We start from the raw sequence: 27,914 nt of genomic DNA, 5'->3' as shown, positions 1-27,914 counted from the left end.
TTAACGCATCAATTTGTTTAAATAAAAACTTGATTTGTCTATAGAAGAGAGAGATGTTAAAATTCACCATCTCCACTGAGACTAAGGTTTAAAATAACATAAAAAAAGTCAATGTAGATTTATGTTAGAGCCCTCATGAAAACCTTTTCGTGTTTATTAATACGTTAATTCGAACTAAAGCACTTACGATTACATCTACAGCGAAAACAACAATTCTCCCATCCATCCACAGCTCACATAATCAGAAAACACGTGAACCTATTTTACCAGCTCATTTGCACTCCAGTTGCATACGATTCTCGCCGTTTATTCACGGTGCGAACACGCAATAAGGCTCAGAATGGAGCGCGGTCGCGTCGATTAGTAGGATTAGTGGACGTATGACCACAAAATCAGATATGTCCAAACCGACCAAAATTTTAGTGGTGTTCCCGATTATGGGTGTGAAAGGGGAGTTCCGTGAATTAATTCGCAATTTTATGTTGGGCTAGCCATAATGGGTCGTGGACTGTTAAAGTTGGCGATGAAAGTAATTACTGAATGGTATAACCCTTTTTTGAATTGACTGCTTTATGTTGGAAGTTTTGATAATGATTGGTTTATAATTATAATACTGCTAGCGGCCGCCTGCGACTTCGTACGCGTGGACCCCGTTTTACCGCCTTAGGGGTTCAATTTTGGAAAATTCCGTCTTAGTGAGCACCTACGTTCTAAAAGGAATCCCCATGCAAAATTTGAGACTCCTAGCACTTGTAGCTTCTGCGATTTCCTTTGACCTTTCGCTTTTATAGATTTCTGATGTCATTTCGTTTCGCAATTTTCAATAGCACTTACATCGAATTCTAAGATATTATGCTTATCTTGGTTAGTTGATGCCTGTTCGTGGTTTACTTCTAGTTCAGTCGTGACTATGGTCGTGATGCTTCAGTAGCGATTACTAAAGTTATGAATCTTACGATCGTCGGTGGTCGGTGGTTGAGTGATAATTCCAAACCTAAATATGTTTGGTATTTTATCACAATGGTATCCACGCCGCGGAAGGCAACTTAAATTAGCGTCTCTTGTATGTGGAGACNACTAGACGCCTCAATTCTCCCATCCATCCACGGCTCACATAATCAGAAAACACCTAAACCTATTTGACCAGCTCATTTGTACTCCAGTTGCATACGATTCTCGCCGTTTATTCACGGTGCGAACACGCAATAAGGCTTAGAATGGAGCGCGGTCGCGTCGATTAGTAGGATTAGTGGACGTATGACCACAAAATCAGATATGTCCAAACCGGCCAAACATTTTAGTGGTGTTCCCGATTATGGAAGTGAAAGGGGAGTTCCGTGAATTAATTCGCAATTTTATGTTGGGCTAGCCATGGGTCGTGGACTGTTAAGTTGGTGACGAAAGTAATTACTGAATGGTATAACCCTTTTTTGAATTGACTGCTTTATGTTGGAAGTTTTGATAATGATTGGTTTATAATTATAATACTACTAGCGGCCGCCTGCGACTTCGTACGCGTGGACCCCGTTTTACCGCCTTAGGGGTTCAATTTTGGAAAATTCCGTCTTAGTGAGCACCTACGTTCTAAAAGGAACCCCCATGCAAAATTTGAGACTCCTAGCACTTGTAGCTTCTGAGATTTCGTGATGAGTGAGTCAGTCAGTGACCTTTCGCTTTTATAGATATTCTGATGTCATTTCGTTTCGCAATTTTCAATAGTACTTACATCAAATTCTAAGATATTATGCTTATCTTGGTTAGTTGATGCCTGTTCGTGGTTTACTTCTAGCTCAGTCGTGACTATGGTCGTGATGCTTCAGTAGCGATTACTAAAGTTATGAATCTTACGATTGTCGGTGGTCGGTGGTTGAGTGATAATTCCAAACCTAAATATGTTTGGTATTTTATCACAATGGGATCCACGCCGCGGAAGGCAACTTAAATTACGACGATGTTCATTAATCCGAATCATAGGACTTTGAATTATTTGACATTTTGAAATTAAATTAACCACTTCCCTTACGCCTACACCTTTATCAAACTATTCCATAGAGAACTTTGAACTTTTAGTGGGTGTCAATAAACTTCGCCTACAAAATACACAATTTGGAAATACGTTTTCACAACACCATTCGTGAAATTGCCACAAACTTAGTTCGAACAAACAGTTTAAATCAACCTTTATTCTGCGAAAATATAACAATCGCTGCGTGTAAAAGCCCCTCGAATAGAAATTGCAACAATTGTCCCACTAACTAATACTTTGTCCCGCAAACTCACCCGACTCCATTAATCCAGCGGAGGCGACGAGCCGCGTGACAAATGACGTCACGTCCCCCCCCCCACTCGATGGAAGCCGATAAAAAACTATTTAGCTACTTTATGGCCCATAAAGATCGGGTCTGTTTTTGGTTTAGAAGTTAGAGTGCCGATACGATCTTTGTTTGTAATTAAATAGGGTGTTTAGATTTATTTGGACGTTTATGTTTACGAAAATCACTGTTGATTGTGAACCATTAATTCAATTCTGTCAGCAACGACCCAAATTGTTTTGTTATTGAATTAAATTTCGCTAGAAGTTTGGTCTTCCTGTTTTATGAAAACAAAATCTTCAAATTTGCCCATTGATGTATAAACTCATTTTGATATCGTGATTATTGTGAACCGTGCTTCATTGTATTAAGTGTGATGTACATTTAAATTGCTCACCACCTCTTAAACTACAATAGGATTCAAAGCCAAAGCAACAGAGTAACATTCATTAACTTACATGAGCTAAAGTATTGCAGAAACTCTCGCGATAATGCTGCACAGCTCATACCGTACTAATAAAAACGTTCTTGGCACATGTAAATCGAGCAAACAACCCGTGGATTGTTAACATTGTCTAGACATTCTCAGGTCTCACCACAAAGTTTTAGCTCCAACCGAGTTGTTGTTTAACTTTCCCCGCCAAGGACCCACTTAGGGGAAGAACGAGAAAAATGGGCCGTAAGATTAGGAAAAGCTTTTTTGATACTTTATCACCTATTAGAGCTCGGATGTTTTGGGTTATACAGGATAGGAGAGTATAAATGTCGCGAGGATCTACGCGGCCTACATATCTTGACAGTTATCACAAAAGTGTTCTTAAGTAAGTACTATATTGGACACGTTCTGGATTTTTTCGTTAGACTCAGATTGATGCAAAATAAACTATGTAATATAGTTTGAAAATGTTTGCATGTTATCGTGGAAAATATAATATGCTTACATGGAAATAGCTCTGTATGCTTATTATCTTTTCATTTATAAATTCCTGTATCAAATCTTATCAATAATATCGAGAGGTACACAGCACCTTGGAAAAGGCTTCTTCTTAAAGCACAAAATGTAAAAAAGGATTAAGATACGGCAAAAAACCTTTATTAAGTTTAAAGGCTTTAAACCACGTATTAAGCGAACCAAGTTAGGTTTTTTAAAATATTTCTCCTATCCTTTTTTTTTCAGTAGGGAAACTCTAACGAAAAAGCCTTCAAAATATGTTCCTAACTCATTACGTATCATTAAGTTTAGACGCAAAATTAAGCTAATCCTAGATCAAATACAGACTTGCAAATGTATTAAACTTCCATACCCCGTTGGTAATCCTACAGCAGCATTAAGAAGACGCCTGGCGTTCCTGCGCGGGCATTTATCAAAGTCACTCGGGACCTAACGCGATTCTACACTCTTTATTAGTTAGAATTCATTAATCCCACGTAACCCTTGCAAAGTGGGTACAGCTCGTAAGTAATGGAATAGGATTTGAATTTATTCACCTGGATTTTGAGTGTATAATGTACAGTCGAGTTCATAATATATTGGTAGTGCCCAATGTTTCAAAATAATGTTGCAGTTGCAGTATTGACTACGCTACCGCAACATGTTAATGAATGAACAGTTTATAATCATTACTTTTATTGATGTTTGAGTTTGTATTGAAATAATATTATGATCGTTAAAATTTTGAAACATTGGCACTGTCGATATATTTATGAACTCGACTGTACCTACGCGAATATCTATTTTCATTTTGATGGTTTCGTTTCGATAACTCTTTTAAAATGCGAACAGCTAAGGATTGGAATTCGCTGCCTGCTGCTGTCTTCCCTAAAGACTATAAGCCAGGCCTTTTCAAGGCGAGAGGGAATAGGCACTTATAGGGCAGATATGACTGCATCTCACTTAACATCAGTTACGATTGCGGTTTGATCACTGCTTTGTTCTCCATAAAAAAAGGTTTTGTTACAATCAACTATTGATAAAAGTAGATACAAAATTGATAAACACAAAAATAAACCAGTTAAAAATTCAATTTTTCAGCCATTTAAGTAATCTTACTAAAGCCGTTAGTTATTCTGCTGTTGTCTTAAAATTTGATTTGAAATAATCCAGTTGTTTACATAGAATAAGTCCTTAATCTTTATAGAATTAGTTCTTAATCTTTATCATCTCTGAATTTAATAGAAGATTTATTATAAAATCTTTTGAACTAATGAACAAATTAAGTGAAATCGTGGAAGAATTTTTTCAAATTAATTAAAGCAAATGACGCCACCATTTAATTCAAATAGTTTTTAAAAGCTGTAAAAACTCGGTTCCACTATAAAATTTTGCAAGGCAAAGAGAAAGTCGTCGTTTTATTATTCAATAATTGAGTAATTTCAAAGCTACTAAAAATATTAATTTACTTAATTGAAAAACTAATCTAATTTTTTCTCATCACAGTAGATTGCTACTTTCAAACTGATTATTATGTATATCAATATAATCTAAAGTAGGTAAATTATGTACCTGCTATACATGTTACGGTCAAAGTGATAAATGTGAAAATTATGAATAATCGCCGGTTATTATTTATTTATTTATTTGAACACCAACAAGGTTACATTGAGGATTCATAAAAGTAACTATAAAAAATGACACTTGTTAAATGCAATTATGAATAATAACCGCATGATTTGGTAAATGTGATTAATATGAGGTCATTTATGTGTGTATAAAACTAAATAGGCGGCTTAGGGGTGGCCCAAGGGCCACCCTCGCCGCACCTTAACCTATTTTTCACTTTTAATCAAAACATTATGTTATAGGCATCATGGAAAATTAATATTATGCAAGAATCATTCCAAACTCATTAAGCCAAATTATATTAATATATGATATCAAAACGTTCAAAAGTTTGGCTGTATACGAGCACGTACACAAGATGTTGTTCTCTTTTATGAAATTTGTTAGTACTAAGGTTGAATTATTAAATAATCACTGTTAAATGTGATTAATTTATCACTTTTACCGCGACTGTCGGTAATTTTTCATAATAACCAGTTATTATTAATAATTTTCAATTAATCACATTAACCGTAACATATACATCACACGTCTACGCCCTCTTTAAAAGGGTCGCGCGAATCTACTTAGACGCCATTAAAGGCTACGCTTTATTTTTCATTTGTAGTCGAGCGTGATTGTTGAAACTCATTTAAATAAGTGGTGACGTAATTAAACTTTTGTTTATTTATAGTCCTTATGAGCTACTAGAGGTTTGAAGCTACATGGAAATCTCTATGCGTCTTTCTATCGAATATTTTTTATGCAGTATAAACCAGGTATTTGACCGCAATCACACCTGATTTTGAGTAAGATGCAGTCTAGGATGGTAAGTAAACACCTGCCCTGTAAGTGCCTATTCTCTCTGATTTACTAATCATTGATGATGATGNCAATAAATTGATTCCAATATTAGTAAATGTCCACGAAACTGCTCAAGTGCTGTTACTCAAGCATTTTGAGAGCAATAAAACATAATGGAAATACAGCGTATCGTCGGGCCGTCCGATGGCCCAGCCATTGGGAGGACCATCCAGTTGATTTATGGCTTCGCGATGGCTTGTTTGGTACGGAGAGTAACTTGACCCAGTAATTATTAAGTCAAGTCAAGCAGGTGTATACTGTATACTCCTACGAGATGTTTCACGCTGGCTAAAAATCTACTAAATTATTAAAACAGAAATCTAGGGATATTCAAAAGTTAATATTAAGTATTAATAACATGAATTAACAAAAAAAAAAGTCATTTGCAAGATTTTTAAAATCATTTTTGAATAAAAAAAAAGCTCAATGCCATAAAAATAAGAGATCTAAAATAGCAATAAAAGTGGTGCTTAGTGATCAAAAATTAAAAGGTATTTTTCCCGATGCTTCAATTGGTACTAAAAAGAATACGAATATTTCAACGATTCCTTTGTCAACATCAAATATAAAAGTATGTACTCAAAGAGAGACCCAACCAACAATGTACAAAAATTAAGTTATTCCAGGAGGATGATTTCGAAATAACGTTGTAGCGTTTTGTCTTGCCCCGCTGAAAGCAGTTTAATTGATTTATAGAGGTTACGCGATCGACGGCGAGCAGTGTTCTGCGCGAGCGAGTCGCTTGACGGGCACTGGAAAATGGAACGATACTTTTTTATGATAATTTTCGGTACAAATTTTGTTAAAGTTAGTACTACCGACGGGACTATTCCCACCTCTCGTTCCCACCACTGCAACTCCTGTGTAGCCAGTAAACCCAACCAATTAAGGTCAAGTTTTTCCCGGGGAAAGTTAAAACTGTCATTGGACCTGCAACGAAATTAATCGGAAGAACATAGGAGGAGTTCGAAATTAAGGTTCGACTTCCCTCCATTGCAAAGCGGATGACAGGTGACAAACAAAGGTTTAAAAGCTTTAAGAAAAGATTATGCAAGTAAGTACTAGTAAAAACAGGTTAATTCGTTTATCTCCAGTTAATTGGCTTCACGTCTTCTTCACGTCGCAACATAAGTTAAAAAGTTGTTTTTTGTGTTGAGCGGCTATTCTAGTTCTATAAAATCCTAGTATCACTGCGACAGTACCTATCACTGCGACCGGTATCGGTCTATTGTGATCGCCACTGTTATAAATTGGAAAGTTTTTTTTCACTTCTCAATATAGCAAACACTAGCAACTCTTATGTAGTTGTTAATGGTGCTAAAAATAAAATAATAATCAAATTTGCTGCCGACTGTACCAACCTACATGAAAGACAAATGGTGAATGATTTCTAGGAAGGCTATAAAAATATAAACGTACGAGATGTTTTCATTGAAGATAAAATTAGTAGCTACCTTCACCAGAATACATGCTCTAAATAGCTTTCTAAATAGCTTTCCAAGAAGTTAATTTGTAACTTGAATAGAATTCCTGGTATATCTTGTTTTGAGTTAATACATATTTACATACTAGTACCTACCTTATTAAGTCATTGATTGTATCGATTTGATTTGACCCCAAAACTTTTGACCTTTCAAATCATGAACGAAGCGTTCGCAATTAGTGAAAACGGAGCATGAAATTGGTGATTTCAGTAACAAGAGTTGTAAGATTATTTATCGTTCGAACAACGGCTGAGTCTACTCAGGGCAGGGGTTTGCAATATTTACGTTATACCGCTGTCGATTCAAGATTGACATAATGAGGACTATTGTTTTAGCGATCACCAGTTGGCGCTACTGTAGAGTAAGGTCCTGTCACTTGCTGGTGGCTAAGAAAGTGATACCAACTGGTGCGGTAGGGACTAAGCATTTGTATTCACTACTATGGCGCCACTATACCTACAGGCTGGAATTTTGTAATGCCACCTGGAGGGAAAGTACTCTTAATACTGTAGATAAAAAATTTAATTTTACTCAAAGAAAACATTTTTTTATTTTTCCATTGATTGGTCTATAGAGTATACACCTAAGTCCGCCAATATACTTTATACTATAGAACATAAAAAAATATAACGTGCCCTTTGAGACGAAATTATACGAGTAATAATGATAATGGATAGAACTAGTCAGTAAGAGTTCGCAATATTAAAAAAGTAATATTCAGTAGTTAAAACCATATTTAGATGATTGATAAGACAGCTATAATCTGCTCTTTTCTAAATATCTTAGTTTAAATTACCACGACGCTAGTATTAAAAGTATAATATCAAAAATTACTTTTCACAAAGAAAAGTCTTAATGTGCCCATGAAAATTAAATAGACCTGTCTTGCTAACGACCGTTCGCTACTACATTAATTACCTAAGTGCTCTGTTTTCAGCCCATTTTTCAAGTTTAATACAATGCCACGAGTTATTTAGTAAGATTGATGAATTATGAAATATAAGAAATGTCGACTTGAATATTAACAGTATAATAAATTATGGTTACAACACTAAATTGGGCATGAGCTCCCCTGGCTTACCTGGAAGTCTTTAAATAGACTTGGGAGTCAGGTCGGCCGTAGTAAGGACAATCTGTTCAAGTGGGGATTCTTGGATGGCTCAAATTTGAAGTGCAAGTGTGGTTTTGTTCCCCAGTCGATGAAGCACATGATGTCGCCCTGCGTGCCCAAACAATTTTACTGCACGCAGGAAGGTTTAATAAAGGCTATTGACAACGCCACTCTTGTAGCGGAGTTTTGGGCTAACACTATGTAGATTTGTTGTAGAAGAGAACATTTTATTCTAAAAAAGAATTACTGTATTCTATAACTAAACCCGATTTTTATGTGCGAATACGATCAAAATTCCTGCCCTTTGAAAAAATATCGCGGGTTTCAAAATGATAATTTAAATAAACGGTCTAAATAACCAATTAAAAAACAAACACGCCGAAAAAACGCAAACAAAAAAATTATTTGCGTTTTTTCCGCGTGTTTAACCGATCGTTTTGGCTTTACACGTGCGTTACATTTCACGCCTAAATACATTGACCGCGCGTGTATTCGTGTCCCGAAATATTGTGGTCATTCATTCGTTTCCTTCTAAAACCTCGTAAGTGTCTTGTATGTACGAGAAAATAAGCTTATCTACGACATGGGACTAGTTCCGAATAAGTTACTTAAATTACAAAAAGCTTTTATGTGCCAAAAAGACGAATTTGAAAGTGCTTAGGTAAATTCGTATTTATTTTTCATAAACAAACCAAATCATAAATATGTATGATAATAAAAAAGATGATTTAAATACCTACATAACTTTCACTTTAAAATGTGTGTCAACAACGTTCTCATAACATCAACTTAGATCGTTGTATTAACACATTAACTCGCATCTAGCGCGGTTGCAGCACCGTTAATATTAAGTAGCAAAGCTTCCTTGTACAAGAATTATGTTTATATCAATGTAGCTAAATTCCATGTGAAGCCAAATTGAACGTAATGGGTAACAGGTAACATGCAATTAAAATGCACCTTACACGGTTGTGATAGAGTCTATTATAATGATGTCAACTTTGTTTGTAGCTGCTACGATGCTACGACGCTACGCCGTAGACGCTAAGTTACAGTGCTACGTGATAAAAGGACTTATTACTCTTGAACAGTAAAAATGATGTCAGTAAGCATGCTTTACACAATTTTAACTTTTTCAAGTTATTTCATTTTTTGTTTCTTTTTGTGTAACAACTTTGAACTCTATAACTGGTACTAACAGTAACGCCCAGAACAGACGGTGAAAAGCAACTGCAACGATACTGCAATGAAACTGCAACCGCTAGTTACTTTTGAGTTGCATCTAAGTTTTTGCCATAGCGTCCGTTGAAAGACCACACATGACGCGACCAGTTCGAAACTTTCAGGGCCTAAGGGAATCAAAAATGGTATTACAAATGAGTGATTTATTTGTCTGTCCATTTTATTTATTATCCTGTCAATGTTAGATTTTAAAATACTTTTTGTTGAATGAAGGGGTTACGATGGAAGGTATTTCGGGATGAGCACCTACTGAAAACTTTTCTTTGTGGTATTACTCTGCCGTGTTTATGACGTGATATCACTATGTGGTGGCATCATCATAATAAGAAGACACTGGTTTTCTTCTGAGTAAAATTATGGCTTAGTTCAGTTACTATTTTTTATAACTATGAGCCTTACAGGTGTTAATTCATTTAAGATTTTAAACTTTCGCGTTCCATTTCAATTAAAATAGTAAGACACGGGTCTTAACGCGACGTTTATTAATTACATAATGTAACTTATTAATAAACGTTATATGTTATATTATAATTATAATTATTATAATAATATGTTATACTTATAAAAATTATAAAAATTCATAAAATGGATCAATTACCAATAAATTATTGAAATAATCACGTAGTATGCCTTACTACACGTACATAGGTCGGTATCAAAAGTCCTGCAGGAAGATTTTCCAAATAAAAGTTTACAACAAAATTACATACAAGTGATGAAAAGAGGTGAAACAACAGTATTCGCTCATTGCATCCTATAACAAAATACACTGATATAAATTATTATCCAAACTGCCACCGCCATGGTATTCCGTTCAAATACCTACGCCATTATATGTGCAAAACGTAAATTTCGCTTCGGAACACAATTACAAGAATTTATATCGTTCGCGCCGTTTATAAGGGCGATTTCACACGTTTATAAAGGCGAGTTTACACGTTATCGCGCGATCGTAACGTTTACGGGCCTTAAACACGTATCGGTGTTCATGGCGTTTGGGTGATACTGATTTAGATGGTGTTTTATGGGGGACAACATTTGTTTATTTTAAATACATTTTAATGGCGATATCTTTCACACAACAATGTTTATTAGTACATTTTTTTCATTTGTCTAGGTATTCCTCGTTTCATATTCCCTAGCTGATAGATGACAAAACAAACTAATTCGAGAAAGTTACTTATTGGTTATATTCTACATATTCTTATACATTGGCCTACTTTTGTTAAAAAATACTTTAGTAATATACATAAAGGTACCTACTTAAAGTAGGTCTGTAATAATTTACTGATACATTCGTGTACCCAAAGCCCGGAGCGTTTAGCTTGTTTAATATTTAGTACATTTCGAATACAACACGATTTGTTTTTTTGCTCTATTTCTACTTGCCTTCATTTTAACGATAATTTTTGGAGCACACTTTCTGACCCAGTAACTTCTGGCATACTTTAACCGTCAAATTATAACAACGATCCGCAAACCGTCCAGCAAAAGTTTTCCATGGAAAAAACTAGCAAAGGACCCAATAACCTACTCTGGAGAGATAAGACGTGCGTCCATAATACATAATATATTTATCCTCACTCTCGCACCCGTATCATAAGTTATTGGTTATGCGGTCGCACTCCCTCGGGAGAGCTGCGCTCATCCCGCCTGACCTCCGAGGGAGGCAATTCCGTCATTCGCAGATCGTATTGAATGTTCGCTTGTGCCTATGATACTATGAGGAATCAATACTATTGTTCAATTCTAATGTATGAGGAGCTAATTCATTGGAAGAAAAAAAAAACGAGTCTTACATCTTTTCGGTTGACAGTGGCTGAGTTTCTTGCGCTGCGGCTTCTCAGCACTGGCCCATTTACTGTCCCGAAGCAGTGGTAGGGTCAATACTGGGACGTGTAAAAGTGATTTTAAAAGCTCACTTGCAAAAATAAAAATAGAGATTTATTAGTGGAACTGTTAAAAAAAAATTAAAAGAACAAGAAAGAAGCTCTGGCGTTGTATTCACGGTTGAAACCGATACCAAGCAATACAAAATACAAATATTTAGTAACAATTTTCAACTTGTATACAATTTTAAAAATCTAGATAATAATAATATGATTCAGTGTCGAGAGTCTAGACAGAGATTTATTTAGAGCCAATTTGAAAACCAAATTGCAATTTTAAGAATTCATAATCTGTACAGATCTATTTTATTAATAAGCACTTACGATCAAAATATTGTTCAAGCTAACTAGACTGACTTTTGTTGCAAACATTTTTGATATCATCTTAAAACAATGTGATTGATTTATATTCTACTGTAACAATTTGAAGATAAACAAAATACCCATTATTGCTGTCAGGTGAAAAAAGACTATCAGAAAACGGTCCCTCTTCAAGTTTAAGACCCCATTTCCCATCAACTTGCTGTAAAAAAAATCCCACAAATCCCGCGAAACTTATCTTTTAAAACTCTAAAAGCAAATAAAGGCAATAAAATCAAAACAAAGCAAACCCTGCGGGCCATCTGTGGGCTTTATATTCAATGCTAGAAGAAATTTCGGTGTGTTCTTTATTTATATGGGGTCTAGGTTGAAAGTTGTTTGTGTTGGTCTCTGTTTGCGAGTCGAGGCACGTTTTGGCGTTCGAAAAACCGCCCGTCAGCGAGTCGGGCGTTTTTTATGTGTTCATTTGGAAAGATAAGGCCGGTTTATGGGATAGATTACTGGTGCTGTTAAATCGGCTAATAGGCGTGTGATGTGTTTAGGAATGAATGTAAAGGGCGAAGGGATGAAGGTGCGGCTTTATAAAGGTATAAAATCCAATCGAATGTTTCTTTTTATCACTTTCTGGCGGACCACTGGACGTTGACATCGCTTTGTCGGATAAAAAGAAAATCTGTGCAACATTCAATTTGATTATTCTTCAAGTTTGTATACATTAGACCTACCTACCTACTCGTATTATTTTCATCAGAGTTACAGCTATGACATTTCATCATTTCTCAATGTCTGTTCAAAAAATAATTAATCTAGACTATTATTTGACAAAGTCAAGCCTGTTACTAATAAATCTATAGATTAAAAGGTCGGTACATTATCGTCAAACAAAGAAGTGCTTTATATCTCCGAGAAATACAAAAAATCTGCATATAGCTAATATTGTTATGAATTATTGAAATAATATTTTGATTTAAGTCAGCTGTATCCGTAATCCCTGCTGGGCCATTCAGGACAATATTATTACGTTTTCAGTATAATTTCAGACATTATACCGAAATATGAATGGCAGGGCATTCGCAGAATCCGTTTGTAGCCCCGACTCACCCTTGCCCGCTATTATTGTAATCACACAGGTCCGGCCGACAGGGGTCCAAAATTTCATTATTTATGAAGTGCCCAATATGAATTTTTTGAAGGAATTACCGTAATAAGCAACCTTACAATAATATTGCTCGACCTTAGGACGGTAATTAGGATTGGGTAATTTAATGCTTAGTGTAATGGATATTCACACTTATCTACAGTTTATGTATTATGAAGGGTGATGCAAAATAGTCTAAATATCATCATCACCGTTTCAGTCTATGGGAGTTCACTACGGGACTTTATCAAATCAAATCAAATTAAAAAAAATATCCTCCCTTAATCTCTCAGCCCCAAGCGGTAGCCGGCAACTGCGTAACAATTTGATTATGTATTGTGTCTGGATTCGCGGAGCTTGAAGGATTAAAGAACGTCAAAAAAATGCGATTTGCTTGAAGTTATCGGTCAATCAAGCAAGTAGGCAGCAGACGTAAACACCAGTAGCAGAATAAATAGGACCACGAGGGCTAAGGGTCAAAATATACAAACGTCAAGCCTTCCCAACCCATCTAGCCAGCGTAAGGAGTAAAAACTCATAAAACTCATTTATTTCTGTAAATAGGCTTTAAAAAAGTACTTTTACACGTCCCAGTATTAACCCTACCACTGCTTCAGGACAATAAATGGGCCAGTGCTAAGAATAAGCAGCGCAAGAAACTCAGACACTATTGTCAGCCTCTTTATCAAAGGTTTAGTCCTCCAGGAGTGAAGGTCAAATCCTCCATTTTTGGCTGTTATAGGGATATGCTCTTGTAGCAGAGACTAAATCACCAGTGTACCTACCATGAGTTTACGATAGGCATGCTCGTTAGCGAGTACGTCAAAAATCTCTATGAAGATTTTGTTTCTTGAAAGTAGCCGCTAGGGGCGCTGCATAATATGTCAAACAATTAATGTCATTTTTTTACGCAGTCGCTAGCGAGCACACCTAACGTTAACCCATGGTAAGTACACTGATGGTGATGTCCATTCGAGAACAGGTTTACTTCACTGTCTACTTTGTTCTACCGAAGTAGGTACACTAAAAATCTCCCTACATTTAAAACTGATGAAAAATCTGGTTACATTTAAAAAATATCGAATGATAAATCGAGCCTTACCCCTCTTTTCTCAACCGACCCGTTAGAAAATGCATTCGTTCTGAGCCCCAAGTGCAATAACAATCTCGGCAATAGCCGGGAGTGGAGTGCATTAGCCACATTAGGGGCGGGTCGCGTCGCTTCTATTTGAAACTATTTTAGGCTTTTGAATTCCTTTTGCGACAAGCGCGTCCTTTTGAAGCGCTTTAGATACAATCTAGCTACAAAATATTTTTTTCAATCTATTATTTTAGATCTCATGCCTCTCGTTGTCTATTTATGTCACAGAAAAACTTAATCGCGCGCGTCCCTGTTTCAAAAACCGGGATAAAAACTATCCTATGTCCTTTCCCGGGACTCAAACTATCTTGCCAAATTTCATCAAAATCGGTTCAGAGGTTTAGGCGTGAAAGCAAGACAGACAGAGTTACTTTCGCATTTATAATATTAGTGTAGATTTTTATAGGTTCATTCAGTGAGGACGACTTAGCAACACACGTTTGTCATTTGTTTATTTAATTACTTTTTTTTTCATTCAAGTCAAAGATTAAAATTCTTTATTTAATTTGTGGTCCCTTTTCAGCTTGCCTCACCACCACTTGAGGACAACATATCTATCGGTTGGTACTGAGAAGAACTAAATTCAGAATTCTAATGCAATAACAACCTCATCAACTACCTAGAGTGGGCACTGAGAATATTCACATTATGTGTGGACACTGGACGCTAATGCCCGTTTTCACCATCAATCCTTAATTTTGAAGTGACCCCAATGGTAACACATAACAAGCATTTAGTTTAAGGTCACTTAAAAATTTGAGATTGATGGTGAAAACGGGCATAAGACAAATAATATTTCAAATATGATGTCACCAACACTTTTTCTAACAGTATCATTTATTTTGTAATTTTATTATAGAAGAGCGAAGCTTCCTAACACAAGCAAAACTGGTTGCTTAATGGGAAGCCCCAAATACTTGTAATTAAAATGTGTAAAAGTTACCTAAATAAACTTTATTATTATTTATTTATTAAAGTCAAAGTCAAAGTCAAAATTTCTTTATTTGTTTAGACTAATAAATAGTTCTTACAAATCATCATTTTGCTCTTAAGGAGCCTCTACATGTCTCATAATCTTTTTACCCTACCAGCGCTTCGAGACCAGCATTTGGAAAGTGCTGAGAAGAAGCGCCGCAACAAACTCAGTCACCACTGTCTGCCGGTTAATATAAATAAATAGAAATAGCAGAAATAGCATATTACTTATTATTTATCTACATTGGTTTACGTCAGAACGTTAGAGTAAAATAAGTCATCGAGTTCTTTTCACTTTGACAAGTGACTGAAAAATAAGTTTATCTCTTCGGTTGTAAATGCATTGGTGCTTAGCCCTCGAGCTGAAGTGCAATAGCAATCTCAGCAATAGCCGGCGCGGAGTGCATTAGCCACATTATGTGTCAGCTGCGGCCAGTTTTGGTATTTATTTGACATTTGGCTTTTCGTATTTCTATTTCGATGGTGAAAGACGATTATTTTATAAGAGAAGATAGTGTGTAATCACACACTAAAAACAATAACTTAATATGTATAAGTAAGAGAAATATGATTTCTAAAAACGAAATAAAGTCTCAAAACACATCTCTTGTCCCCGCTTATCTCCACCTTGGTGGAAATTGGGCCTAACTTGTAGTACGTATACATTTAATGTAAAATACTAAATTCAAGCTTTAAAAAAACGTTTCGCTTACAGTTTTATCAGCTCTTATTTTTACTTATGAGCGGAGACAAGAGGAGATGTGTTTTAAATAACCAATTAGATTTCGTTATTTTCACATAAGACATGTGGCCTCCGCTTGTCATGCTTCGTCTCAGTTTTGGTGGAAATTGGACCTTACACATTAATCTTTTCTTTGTCACGATTTTTCATTTTTCATTTGTCAGTCCATTGCACTCTGCTTAACTTTAACATAATAAAAAAAATTGGTTGAGTGCTATTGAAATGCACCTGCAATTATGTTAGTTATGGAGCTGCAGTAATTTAGTGTGTGATTTCATGATTGTAATGTATTGGCTGCTTAAGTTTGGTTGAATTCTTTTAAATGATCGACTATAATTGGTAATGTAGGCTTTGAAACTTTTTGCTGTGTCTTCTTTTCTGACTATTTGTTGTAGATTTTATCATAACCAATATTAAAGCCCTATTTATTTATTCCCAAGTCCACATTTTCAATTGGAAATGCATTCTCCCATTGCCTTTGTATCGGTATCGCTCCAAATGCAGGCTGATCACGCGATAGGATCACGCGAAGCCCGCTTTGGTGCAGTCCGCATTGCAATAACCAAAGAGGTGTATTAGTTTTTACTGTTCCACTAATTGCTGCAATTGCACCAAGTGGAATAGGGTTTTAATTTTTTTAATTGAGTTTGCTTAGGGTAACTGGTAAATGAGCTGTGTAACGTTGATTATTTGAATTATATTTAAAGTCTATTTGTAATAAAACTCAAATGGGAAAGACGTGTCTTTTTCAATAATAATGACATTATACGTTGTCTTTCGTTATATCAGATTTTAAACTTTCGCGTTCCATTTCAACTAAAATAGAGAAACACGGTTATTTGTTACACCACTAGTGGCGAATATTTTCAAGCCCGTTCGAACGGTCGGCGCCGGGAGCCACCAGTCTGCTTGTGACCATGGCTGCAATATAGCAGCCGAAACGTCAAGCCGTGAGTACATATTATTATGTAACTCATATAAAAAATGTCGCGTTGAGACAAATTAAAATTATTTCCAAAAGCTAACTAACCAAAATGGCTTAGCGACCTATATCCATAACACTATTGTCTATTAGGATTATTTAATCATGAACTTGTATCAATTCTGCTTCAATTGAAGTTCTGAATAACGAAAAGTTGGATCTAGATCCACAAGCTCATTTTGCGTGTTTTCAAATAACTTTACAGATATTCTTATTCGTATATTCGCTAACGAAATCGCCGGAATCCTAGCCAATCATATTTCATTTCCATCCCAAGACAGTGTTCATGCAAGTCGGGCAGTAAAAACGAATTTACAATCAAAGTTGCTAAAGTGTTCTTCGATTGCGTCACACCGATAAATGCTGGGAGAAAAGTAAAAGATCTAAGTAACATTGTAGAAGGGGTAAGAAGAAGACTCACTGGTGTGGGAAAACCTCCTCGATACTTCTTATGTTGTTTGTCACCTGTCATCCGCTTTGCAATGGAGGGCAGTCGAACCCTAATTTCGAACTCCTCCTATGTTCTTCTGATTAATTTCGTTGCGGGTCCAATGACAGTTTAACTTTCCCCCGTGACAAACTTGACCTTCATTGGTTGCGTTTTTATGGCGGTCAAGCTGTAGATCCTGGCTACACAGGAGTCGCAGTGGTGACGAACGAGAAGTGGGAATAGTCCCGTTATAAGAAAAACAGTATTTGTTTACTTGGGGAGAGGAACCTAATCGTAGTTAGTTTGTAACTATCGATTATTAGGAGTAATATCAAAATCGTTTAACAGTGAAAGATAATTTGATAATAATAATATTATGTGAGACACATTGATAGCTAGCACACAGATAGTCTCGGAAGCTTGTACTATGGGCCACACTTCCATCTACCCATTTCCGGTCATGTCGTCTCGTTCTATCGTAAAGAATCGCCATTTGATGAAAGCGAGAAAAAAAAACGGAAAAGGAACTATGGCCTTCTGTATTATAGCCTGACCAGGAACATAAAAACCCTCGCCATGTTGCGGAAAACTAATGGTACTAATTTCTTTTAATGGCAACAGTAACTGAAAACTTCATTGACATGTCACCTTGCATGTCAGTCTATTGTTGTCAAAGTGTAAACAAACTTTATTTTAAATGTTTGCAATTGATTTTGTGAATTAAATTGCTAAATATTTTTATAGTCGTGAAAGAAAAGTGGTTCACGATGTGTTAATGTATTTGTCGAAGAGAAATACTAAGGGTTCGGACAATATTTTCATTGAATAATGTTTCCGACAAAGGTTGTCAAATTGACTGACATGTTTATCGTATAGTACAGTCCACTATGAAAATTAGCTGTAGTCTGTTTCAACTACCTATTTTAAAGTTTTTTGTCACTTTCTAAGTTTTGAATTTTATGGAATTGGGAAAGAAGTACCGAGTTTGAAGCGTTCATGAGCAGACATTGCAGTTGAATATTCAAGTTCTGAATTTGATTATTGATGAATAATAAAATAAATCCTACTAGCTCGATTGATGGTTTCATTTAATTTATTTAAACCAGGTTACCTTTAATAATATTTTTCGTTAATTTATGAAAATATCAAATTAGCCCGTAATCCTGAATCCTGATACATAAATTTAGCCTATTAATTTAACACATGTACGACTGTACTCAGTGTTGCACTATCAAATGCAATTGAAGCGCCTCTATTCCAGGGTTTTTATGTTCCTGGTCAGGCTATACTTGAACTTCTACGAAATTAAAAAACCAGACAATTTTTCTACTAACATGTTAACGAAGGTCTACTGTTCTTGTATTTACTGTGGTCAGGTTTAAGAAAGTCAATTCTCTCTATTGGTATGAATCTAGAAACTGTTACCACGCTTATTTAAACTCACAGCTCTGTAAGCACTACCTCGAAAGAAAGTTTAAACTATTTGAATAACTTTAAAACTAATTTGGCATATAATTTTGGGGCATTTAAATTTTAAGATGCAATTTTACATACAAGCGTGTTTTCAACCGACTTCAAAAAAAGGAGGAGGTTCTCAATTCGACCCATATGTTTTTTTTTTCTATGTTTGTTACGCGATAACTCCGTCAATTATGAACCGATTTGAACAAATCTTTTTTCGGCGTATAGGTAATACCTCAAGGGTGGTCCCATTTAAATTTAATAATAAAAAAACAACCCCCAAGGGTGGAAAATTGGGAATTAACTTTTTTATACGCAATATCTCCGCCGATTATAAACCAATTTGAACGATAATTTTTTTGTCGAATAGGTATTATCAAAAGGGTGGTTTCATGCGAATTTGAAGAAAATATTCCACCCCCAAGGGTGGAAAATTGGGGATGAACTTTTTTATACGCAATATCTCCGCCGATTATGAACCAATTTGAACGATTATTTTTTTGTTGAATAGGTATTATCAAATTTTTTAAATTTTTAGTTTTTTTTTGTGTTCACGCATTTGAAGTCGGTTATTTTTTTTTTTAAAGTTATTAATAATGTTATTATACTCGCAGCCACGGATGAGCGACACGCTCTTTTCTTCATTAAAAGTTGCTACCAACTAACTCAATGTTCAGATTTTAGTGCCTTCAAAGTAGGGGCTGAGCTCTTAAAAATATTAATATCATTTAAGTTTTAAGTGAACCGTAGTTTTATTCCGGGGTTATCGGCGTTGTACGGAACACCTGCGCTCGTCTCTCGTAAAACTTACCGTCGACCGCACCTATACACCTTTTTGTTCCAAAGTAGATCCTATTCCAACGATATAAGATGCCCCAGTGTTTAGTTTGATGTGATATCGTCTGTACACTTCGCCGCTTCCGCAAGGAACGCAAGTTTATAGTTTCAGCTTATCTTTCGTGGTATTTCCTAAATGCATTTGTTATAATTTTCAAGCGAAAATTGCCACTTGCGAAATTTTCGTGGATGGAATTTTGTTTCAGCTGTTTCAAATGCTGCATGAGAGGTAGATATATTTTATAGTAAACGAATGATAATAGTTTCGATTCAGTTATATGGTTATTTTATTTAAAAGAACTGTTAGATCCCATGCTCACCGAATCTTTTTCAGACGCATTGGAACGCACTGTATTCGCGATCTTTAAGTTCTGCTAGTTTTTATGGATTCCATAAAGAAAATCCTTCCCGCAAACGCATGTTTCATTTATCTTATGCTATTTTCACACACATTGCTTTTGAATTCAAAGCTTTTTTGGTTTTTTTACTTTATTAAAATTGAACATTCTAATAAAACATAAGTTAATCCATAGCTCTCGTATCAATACCTACCAGTTAAAGACTACTCAATAAAAAGTATCTATTACATATAGCAAAAAAAAACACAAAATCCCGATGTGTTGTGCTCAAAGCGCAGTCGTCGTGTTCACAAAGAAGTTCATCGCTGTCGTCCACATTACGGCTGCAGCGAACGACTGCCGCGGGGCCAGGAGCGAGGCGTTTGAAGACATTGCCTGTGCCCAAATTTTGATCAAAATCAAAAATATTTTATTCAATTTTGACCACTGGTGGCACTTATGAACGTCATCGTACAGTAAAAGAAAGAAAAAAAAAGGTATTGGGCCCTACCAGCGCCTCGAGACATACATTATGGCAAGTGCTGAAAAAACGCCAGAACAAACTTACTTTTTCAAATCAAATAATTTATTTGTAAAACGTTTAGGTGACGGAATAGATATCGTTCGTTCGTTTCATTCCAATGACGTCCACAGCTGTACAAAGGCCTCCCCAAGGATATCCACAAGCAAAACACAAAGGATAAATGTCCTGCAGCGCCGCCCACATCTAGGCACCTCCCGCGCGCGACCCTCACCAGAACATTAAATATAGCGCTGACATTTTTGAAGAGCCTACACAACTCCCAAAATTGATGAAAAGAATCAATCATACTATTATGATAGTATGATCGTAACATCAGTAACGTTTTATAACCGACTTGCCCATTCATAAAATTGACATCTATGATACCTACCTATTTATGTATAATCGACAATAAATAATTATCAATGATTACATTTCACAATCGACTCAATTTCACGCACCTATAGATTGAGGCTTTCCATTAATTATTTTGGGTTTTGTAATTCAAAACTAAAGATTGAAACAGAACAACAGAACAAAAAATTACCTGTTTTAGGTCACAGCTTTACCGTATACCTACTCTTAGGTATTTTAGACAAAAAGACATTGCTATTCTGCACCCACCCGAAACTTTTAACCACTCCAAAATGAACTACAAAGCCAATTAAACTTAATTCCCGACCGGATGCGGCGATACGTCACGCCGGCTTCGTGGCCCCACCGCAGGTTTATACTCTCGTTCCTTTATAAAAGGGGCAAAGGCTTCTATTTCCGGTTCGGAGCGTGACGTCAGAGTGAGGTGGGACATTCCCATAATGATGCTTTTTGTTTTAGCCCCCGTTTATATTATGCGGGCTTTGTTTTTTAGAGTAGTTTTGTGTTTGACATGTGTTAGTTTCGCAGACGTTTAATTCCATTTTGGCGGTAAGTGACGGGAAAATTTTCTTTTGTTTTGAAACGGCTGTGTTTTTATTACAGCTATTATTATGACAGTATTGTGCGTGCTGTATTGTGATTTTAGATGAATATTACTATTGTAACGAAAATGTTTTGTGTTACTTATTTTTTGTTGTGAAATTCCTGGAAAATCTGAGGGTTTAACATTCATAATTATTTTTTATCTACTTTTGAAATATGATACTAAGGTGTAACATACCCAAAGAAATATCGATGCTTTTCGACGTTTTAACGTGGAAAATATAGAAAAGTAAAATTGAAAAGACCACATAGTATGTTTGTNTAAGCTATATTTTTTACCGATTTTTTAAAAGCACTATCACCTAGTCGGCTAAATTGTACCACATCAATTTGTATGGAACTTTACCAAAGGATTTTGATTTTTTTTTTGTAAATCATATTTTGAAGTTATAATAGCGTAGTTATGTTTGACTAATAATAAATGAAAGCAAAAGACTGGCAAAGTAGATTAGGTACAAGTGTGCGTTACGGTAATTGGAATTACAAAACTTGTACTCAGAATCGTGATAACGTGTAAAACAATATCGATTGTCTATGTTATTAACTACTGTTCCTCTTCATTTCCTAATTTGTTAAGAATGTATCGTATAATATTTTGCCATAGTTTTCTTAAAGGCTTGAAATTTATTGAAATCCAATTTAGTAAACCTGTGGTACAAATTATCGAACCGGTTGGCTAAATTGGACCGAAGCTCTGAACTCGTACTTTGTTAATTTGTGCTAAATATACAATAATCATGTTAATTAATACTTATGAAATAGTAAGTTGAATAATGTATCTTTTATTATATACCATGGACATTAGCAAAAACAAAAGAAAACTATGTGTAAAATGGGATTGAAAAAAACTGGTCCAAATTAGCGGACTCTCCCTTATGTTTGTGAATACGTGCAATAATTTCTTAAGACAAAGTTATGGACAAAATTGATGTTTTAATGTACCTACTCGTGTCTACTATAGATGACTTTACATTCCACTGTGACATTAATATCGCTACAAGATATTTACACAAAACATTTGGGATTTTAAATATTTATAACAACCTTTCAGACATCATAACCCTTGTACAAATAGGCGCAAATGGATTTACTACTACATAGATATTTAATTTTGATTTTCATATTTACGTATAAACTTCGTAGTTTTGTTTGCTCGTTCATATTTTGTGTCGCATTTCAACTGAGCAAACACTGACTTAATGAGTTGCTAAGGTCAAGCTGTCCTTGTCGCTCTTACACAGATTGTATAAATATGTCTCGCTCTAGTAAGCAAATCGTTTAGGGTTGCTTAAATGAATTTAGTTCGACAAGCACTTGAGACAGATTCAGAATTTTATTCTTTCTGATCTTTAATTTAGAGTTTGAAGTCTTTTACGTTTAAATGACTCTGAAAATATTTTCCAAATTGAGTTAAGGGTGTTCAGAAATAGAATTGATCTCTTTGATAACAAGGAAAAATGGGAATGGTGTATTACTCATAATATTTCTCCTTCCATGTAAGGATATGAATTAACATCTCGTATATTTTCACTCATAAATGCTATCTATGTAATATCTGAAGCGTCCAATAATATTTAACTAAGACAAGAACGTATTTCATGAAAAAAAAATTGCCGCTGTAGGCTTCTTTCTAGTTAACTCAATACTCAATCATTTTATTTTCCATAACAGAACAACAAACAAAAGATGATACTTTGTTTTTACGTGTACCCATCTAGTTTAAGAACCCTGATATAATGTGATAATAATGTGACGAAGGAGAATCGTTGATTTCAACTAATTGTACCGGCCATTGTGAAAGTCCTTGGGGATTATTTTTCCAGCGTTGGACGTTCGTTCGTTTCCGCCGAAAGACGTCCACAGCTGGACAACGTCCTCCCCCAAGAATTTTCACAAAGACCGGTCCTAAGCCTCCTCGCATCCAGGCACCTCCCGCGACCTACACCAGATCGTCGGTCCACCTAGTGGGAGGCCTGCCCACGCTACGTCTTCCCTGCTCGTGGTCGCCACTCAAGAACTTTCCTGCCCCAGCGGCCATCAGCTCTACGCGCCCACTCTATGTGCCCCGCCCACTGCCACTTGATTTTAGCGATTCTGCGGGCTATGTCAGTCACTCTGGTTCTCCTACGGATCTCCTCATATTTTCAGCGTTGGACGTAATTATACTGAAACTATCTGTTATTTATAAGTCCTATTCTTGTCCCCAGGTCTAGGCCTGCCCGGGGCCGGCAGCGGCGAAAGCTTGCGGCCTGAGAGGCCATACTTCGACGACGTGTCTCCGAGGAATGTCTCGTCGGTGGTCGGTCAGGCCGCCGTGCTCAGGTGTCGGGCGAAACACATAGGGAATAGAACTGTAAGTACCAACTACTTTCATCATCATCATCATCATTTCAGCCATCGGACGTCCACTGCTGAACATAGGCCTCCCCCAATGCTTTTCATGTTGATCGATTGGTAGCGGACTGCGTCCAGCGCTTCCCTGCTACCTTTACGATGTGGTGGACTCTACTTTTACTTTATTATGTTTCTTTTAAAATAAATAAGCAAATGAGTTTTTGTTGCCACATTCGTGGCCTTCGACCATGAGGTCTTAAACGCTAAGGGCCTCTTTTACGATTTCCGAGTAAAGCCAAGTAGTTACTTCATGACCTGCCTGGTTGAATTGTCACTTGTGCGCTAAAGTCTTGTGAGTGTCATGGTTTCGTTGTACTTGTAACTTTAAGCAACGAGTAGCCTACTTGACAGTTAGAGACGGTGAACCAGGCTTTTATGTAAACACAGTCACTTGAAATCTATGAAATGAAAAAACGTCAAGTCCAGCGTTTCAAATCTTTGTTGATTTGCTTCACTCTTATCAAACTTCTGAGGCGAGATCAACATACCAAAATATCTAAAAACAAGCTCAAGAGGTTTAAATAATTAATTAATGGATGTGTGAAAATGACAAACCGTGACATGTCATTGTGTGAAAACTATGTTGTGGAATCGTAACGCCAAGAGTTCCATAACACTGGTCTTATATTTTGTAACATCTTCGATGGATTTACAATAAATTATTGAGTATTGAAAGGTGATTGAAGTTCAGTTAACTTCAGCTTTTCAATCCAATCTTAATTTCAATAAGAGAGGTTGCTCCTAGAATCCAGGATTAATTCGCATTATTGTCCCTGCACCGCGGTTTATTGCCGCTGTTCGTTAATGCGGCTAATGCCCGCACTGTCCTGCAATAACTGTTGTTTATGGCCAGATTACTGTGATTGAGCACGTGCACGAAGGTTAAGATATTCATAAATCTACTTGGTCAGGTGTTATATTGATAATAATTAGGTATACGATCCTTTAGCACAGTGTTTGTTGATAAGGCAAGCTATATTTGGAACGTATAATAGCGCTTTTCTAAAGTCTACCTGCAAAAAATAAATGAGTTTCATGATTTTTTACCAACTACTGTCCGCACCCAAAGTTCAACCCTCAAGATCACAGCGCCACAAAATAACCAACAAACCAAAATATCCAAAATGAGAAATCTTATTTCATCTATATGTTACAGGAAATGTATGAATTCTAGGAATTGTATACTATTCCTAGGAAATGTATACAATTCCGAAGCTATTTAGGAAATGTATAAAATATTGCTTCAGAGATTTTTTAATACGCACATATCCTAGGACATGTATACTTTTCCTAGGAATTTTATAGAATTCCAATATTGTATTAGGAAATGTATAAAACTAAGCGGCACAAGCGCGGTCGTGTGATCGAGTGCCCCTCAGTACGCCTAAAATTTCATTTAACCAAACCACATTGGCCGATAGGTACTTTTAACTCACAACTATTATTGTTTAGCCTGACAGTTGTTTTCGCACTATTATACTTTGGCCGAAAAAAATACTTGCCTATTGGCATACCTTTATTTCGGCATCACGCATACATATTACGCTGAAGTATTGGAAAACCCTAATTTTAACATCTTTTATTAAACTATTATTGGCATGAAGGTTTTAGTACTCCTGTAGCTGGATAACTAAGTCTCGGTTAGGTTAGGTTAGACTTGCGACCTTACACATACACAGCTGCCGCGGCGTGGTAGCGCCATTTATGTTTCGGAGAAAAAAAAGAAATCTGAATTACATTGATTTACGTGAATTCTATAAAATTCCTAGGAAAAGTATACATGTCCTAGGATATGTGCGTATTAAAAAATCTCTGAAGCAATATTTTATACATTTCCTAAATAGCTTCGGAATTGTATACATTTCCTAGGAATAGTATACAATTCCTAGAATTCATACATTTCCTGTAACATATATAAAAGAAAGTCGTGTTAGTTACTCCACTTATAACTCAAGAACGGCAGAACCGATTTAGCTGAAAATTGTCAGGGAGGTAGTTTAGAGCCAGGAGAAGAACATAGGATACTTTTTATCCCGTTCTAAATTAAAAAAAAAGTCTGCTTATTTATTGCCATTAAGGCGGAACAAAGTTCGCCGGGTCAGCTAGTTTAAAATAAAAATAATGTAATTATGTTCATAAATATAATAATGTTCATAAAAAGTTTATGTTTTTCTTGTGTCGACTAAGGCATACTTTGAGGTAAACCTAACTTAAATTTTGTATCATCATTATCTAACTACAATTTTGTTCGTTTATTAATCGACACATTTGATCCCTTGACACTATTTAATTAGTTTACAGTCTACTTATTTACAAGTGTATTCGATTACTACTCGAGTGAGGGTAGTAATGACATTGAGACGTCTGTATCGCTTCGCCTACGTCAATAAAGTGAAGTAATTAAGAAATTCAATGAACCTTATACAAAATTCACGTTCGATTCCCACTCAGATAGGTTGATAGATTTCGCAGAAATCTAAAGATCTGTATGTATTTGATTGTAAGTACCTACCTACTATTTCTGGGTAGGTACATAAAAATTGTTGAAGATAAACAACGAACGCAAAAATGAGTAAAGAGTTCAAAATAGTTGGAGAATCAAAACAATAAATAAATAAGTGAAAGTGTGTCAAAATTGATCAATTTACTTAGGCTTATTTTAAATGACCTCTTTTCTAGAATGTATATGTTTATGTTACCTACTGGCATTCCTTCGTCATTCCTTCATTCCAACTACCTTCCTTTTTTATAAAAAAAAAATTTTTTTCCTCTAAATCCTACCAAATGTGCCTACAAATAGCCTACATTAGAGTCAACTTTTTGTATTGTCCCATCAGTGTATATTTCTTATCTGACGCCCTCCACCTGGCGCACATCATTTTTCAACGTCGAACTCCTCATCGGGCCCTCGATATCCCTCCTCAGCCACGGTCGGCTGGCCGCCATATTAATGGACGAAGACCCCGCAACCCATTCCTGAAAATAAATAGCCCTCTGACATGTCCCACGATGCATTATAATATATTGTTCGCTAGGAATTATCTTACGTCATTTCCTCCAAAAAAAAGGTCGCGGGATGAGCGCTGGGATTCAAGGATTATTTCGTGTGACGCTTTCGGTCGCGATAAATTCTCCTCTCCCATTGGTTGCTAGTTTTGGCCGCAATAAATTCTGGTTATTCATTGGTCGCCTCGATTGACGCAAGAGTATTCGCCTTTTTCGGCGCCCGGGAAGATTTAATGCCACTTCTGCCAATGACCTCTTTACCTTTTCTTATTTTGAAGCATTCTTTCTTTGCACGAAACGCCCGGAATGTTTCACGTTAGAAGCTGTACCTTTGCGTTTAAATAAATATATTATTATACAAAAGAATTTGCAGAATCCCTTTCAGTTCTTTTTTGCTATTTAATGAATTTCGTGATCGTAACCTTTATTATTTTCTCGTAGAATTATTTGTGTGGCGCTGAGTGGTTGTGGATATTGAACATGGATTCGGTCTAGCGAGTCTAACGTTCTCTCAACTAGACAGATTTTAAGTGAGCTGAGAAGTTTTCACAAAAATATTTTCATCACGACGTTTTCAATTATGTAGGATAAATTCCTAAGCCGCACTTTGCTCGCGGCCCTTCAAAAAAGAGATGATGATTCCGAAAAAGCGCTTAGCCGTCACTTAATTGGTTTATTTCGAATGCTGTAAAGAGTCTGGATGCTCCATCTTGTTTAATTACAAGCCTGGCTTAGACCGGCTCACTGTAATTACGCACAAAAACAAAAACTCGACAAAGGAGGAGAATTTATTTTCTAATTTCTCAGGCCCCGAGCGCTCGAATTAAAAATATAATTCAAACGTTTATTGTTGGTGTAATTTGAATCAAAGGCCAAGCGTCTGAAGTGTTCCGACGGCCGTTGCATGTTTTGTGCATATTTATTTATAAATAGTTCTCTACTTATATAAAATAATTAATTAAGCGGGTGTCGTTTTTGTGAGATGAAAGCAATTAAAACTCTTAAGATAATAATTTATAATACTATGTCCGTTTCTGTCTTCTTCTTCTGTCAAACATAGGTACGTACAAAATCAGTAAGTTATGGTTTTTCGAACCTAAATATAGATATTTTTCATTACAATATTTGGGTTACTGATAATTTAGCTAATTTCCTTTGGGCCAAGGTTAGAGCCTTGGAAGATCCACGCAAATAAGGAAACAGGTGA

The 27,914-nt window shown here is 36.0% G+C and overlaps 1 protein-coding gene across 2 annotated transcripts in view; it reads left to right on the top strand.

Annotated features, from left to right (window-relative positions):
• The window catches only part of LOC114357825 (T-lymphocyte activation antigen CD86), a 170,417-nt gene that overhangs the window by 125,149 nt on the left and 17,354 nt on the right, over window positions 1-27,914 (top strand). For both annotated transcript variants that reach the window (XM_028311609.1, XM_028311608.1), the window contains exon 3: window positions 23,515-23,660. In XM_028311609.1, the coding sequence (XP_028167410.1) occupies window positions 23,515-23,660 (146 nt within the window). The remainder of the gene's footprint in view (window positions 1-23,514; window positions 23,661-27,914) is intronic.

The sequence above is a fragment of the Ostrinia furnacalis genome, unplaced genomic scaffold (assembly GCF_004193835.3).
Source record: "Ostrinia furnacalis isolate ACB-3 unplaced genomic scaffold, ASM419383v2 OfSCF3453, whole genome shotgun sequence".
NCBI lineage: Eukaryota > Metazoa > Arthropoda > Insecta > Lepidoptera > Crambidae > Ostrinia > Ostrinia furnacalis.
This window is presented reverse-complemented; position numbering and strand designations above follow the sequence as displayed.